The following is a 2,498-nucleotide window of genomic DNA, read 5'->3' on the forward strand; positions in this document are numbered from 1 at the left end:
AGTACTGTACTAATTTTGAGGTATTTGTACATATTTGTACTTAAAATGTCCAATACTTTTACTTCTACTCCACTACATCTCAGAGGCAATTATTGTAATATACTTATATACCACTTCAGCCCTATATCCATTTTGGACATTCTGCATAATGAATAGTTTTACTTTTGATAATACAAGTACATTTTGATGCCAATACTTTTGTTCTTTTACTCAAGTACATTTTTAATTCCGAACCTTCACTCGTAACTGAGTGTTTCTACTTTTTCCACCGCTCCATATACAGTATGCCTAACACTAACCTTAATGATAATATTATGTACAATAAAATATGTAGTCACATCTGAAATTAAAGTCTTCTATATGATGAGAGCTTTACTTAGCAAACAGGATAAGGAAAGCCACCATCAGACTGTAAGATGGACATTCATGTTTTGATCAGTTTTTTGTTGGGTCTTCCAGGGAGCGATGGCCGCCACATACTCGGCCCTGAGTCAGAAGACCAGTCAGCCTGTACTGGAGCCCGTGGCAGCGTCCAGTCTGGCCCAGCGACGCAGCATGAAGAAGCTCACCTCTACGGACATGTAGACTAGACGGGCACGTACCTTTTAGGCGAAGCCCGAACTGGCGAAGTGGGGAAATGTCCGATACCGTAGCGATCTGGCGAACGTCTTCTGGACAGGGCGTTTATCGTGCGCTTGCCCAGGCCTTACGGCCTGGGCATAAATATAACGATTGCATTCACCACGGCTTCGTAGTGAATGCTCTTCGCGGCCACTCGCGCCTGCGGCGCTCGGGGGCGAAGAGCAGGACCAAGGTCCGCTGGCCTTCGCGCCGCTTGCAGTGTCGTGGACAATCGATTCGCCAGATCGCTACGGTAGGAGACAAATCCCCACTTCGCCAGTTCGGGCTTCGCCAGAACAGGACTTTCCCGACTAGACACACACACACACACACACACACACACACACACACACCCTAATCAGGCAACGCTACTGTCTCTCCTTTTAACCTATTTATTTCTCAAGAACACACACGCACTCTGGACATGGCTGCGCGCAGGTCAGCTGAAGAGGAGGGATAGCCCACATATCTTGTACCGCTGAGGAGAACCTACCTGTATTTATTATACCACTCGACTTCCATTATGCACTCATCCTTACCTGTTCCCCTCTACAGTATGTCTCTCTCTGTCTATCTGTCTCTGTCTACGTCTCTCTCTGTCTGTCTGTTTCTCTCTCTCTCTCTACGTCTGTCTATCTGTCTGTCTCTCTCTTTCTGTCTATATATCTCTCTCTTTCTCTCGGGAAGAAACTCACCAGCTGATGTTTTCCTTCACTGTGATGTTTCGCTGAATTGATGCTGCTTCGTTTAACTGCCCACCACCCCCCACCCACTGCTCTTCGACACCCCCCTTCCACAGTTCTCTCTCCTTCTGGGAGTGAGTGGGAGGATTTGTATGTCTGTATGTGTGTGTTGAGGGGGGGGGAGGAACACACACACACACACACACACACACACACACACACACACACACACACACACACACACACACACACACTTGCGTATAGTAAGGTAAGACGGCCGCTGCTGAAAACAGAAACAGACCTTGGGTTCGATGTCAAAACGAATGTGGTTGCTGTGACAACGACGATGCTTTGAGGACAATGTGATGAAGATGACTACGAAGAAGAAGAAGATGATTATGATGATGATGAAGAGCAGTGGAGGAGCCGTGTGTGTGTGGGGGGAGGGGGTGTTCCCCGGTTGAAACAGAGAAGCTGCATTACAGATCATTTCCATGGATAGCTCTCCTCTGAAAAGACATTGTGGAAATTGTACCATATTGTATTTATTTCATCTAATTTTTAAGATTATATTTTTTCTTTGGAGTTCTGTATATATTGACATTAAAGATCATTATTGACATGCATCTGGTCTGACCTCAGCTGGTCTGTTGTTCAGGGAATAATGTTCAGAACCAACTCGGTTCTCGGTGGAAAAGCTCACCTCTCGTTCAACCACAGGCGGGAGAAAGGACCCGAAACGGTTCTTTGCCGGTCAAAAAGCATCCAAAGTGGGCTGGGGTCATTAAAGGGGTTCCAGCGCATCCCCAGCTACAGTAATATAGCATCAAGGCACTTTGTGAAGGCACTATAACCTGAAATTAGACGATCTACGCAATTGTTTAATCTTGACAACACAAATGTTGTATCGGGGTCCCTGGCACAAATGTATTTTCAGATGTATACATATTAATTTGGGGTTCCCCTGACATTGAACAGGTTTGGGAACTGCTCTCCTTCATTACCACTCTTCAAGAGAGAATTGCGGTCTGTAAATATTTGTTGTTGTCGTCATAGTTGCCAATTCCAAAGTCCTTTGGTTTTACTGGGCAGCTCCCAGTGACCAACAGTAGAAGACAGTGGTTGTACTGGGCAGCTCCCAGTGACCAACAGTAGAAGACAGTGGTTGTACTGGGCATCTCCCAGTGACCAACA

General features: G+C 46.0%; 1 protein-coding gene across 1 annotated transcript in view; it reads left to right on the forward strand.

Moving 5' to 3' along the window:
* Positions 1–596, forward strand: part of rps6kal (ribosomal protein S6 kinase a, like) — a 33,383-nt gene extending 32,787 nt beyond the window's left edge. Inside the window, exon 22 of the mRNA XM_080746464.1 lies at positions 460–596. Within this exon, the coding sequence (XP_080602590.1) occupies positions 460–585 (126 nt within the window). The 3' untranslated portion in view covers positions 586–596. The remainder of the gene's footprint in view (positions 1–459) is intronic.
* Positions 597–2,498: the final 1,902 nt, after the last annotated feature.

This window comes from Nannobrachium achirus (assembly GCF_963921795.1).
Source record: "Nannobrachium achirus genome assembly, chromosome: 17".
Taxonomy (NCBI): Eukaryota; Metazoa; Chordata; class Actinopteri; order Myctophiformes; family Myctophidae; genus Nannobrachium; species Nannobrachium achirus.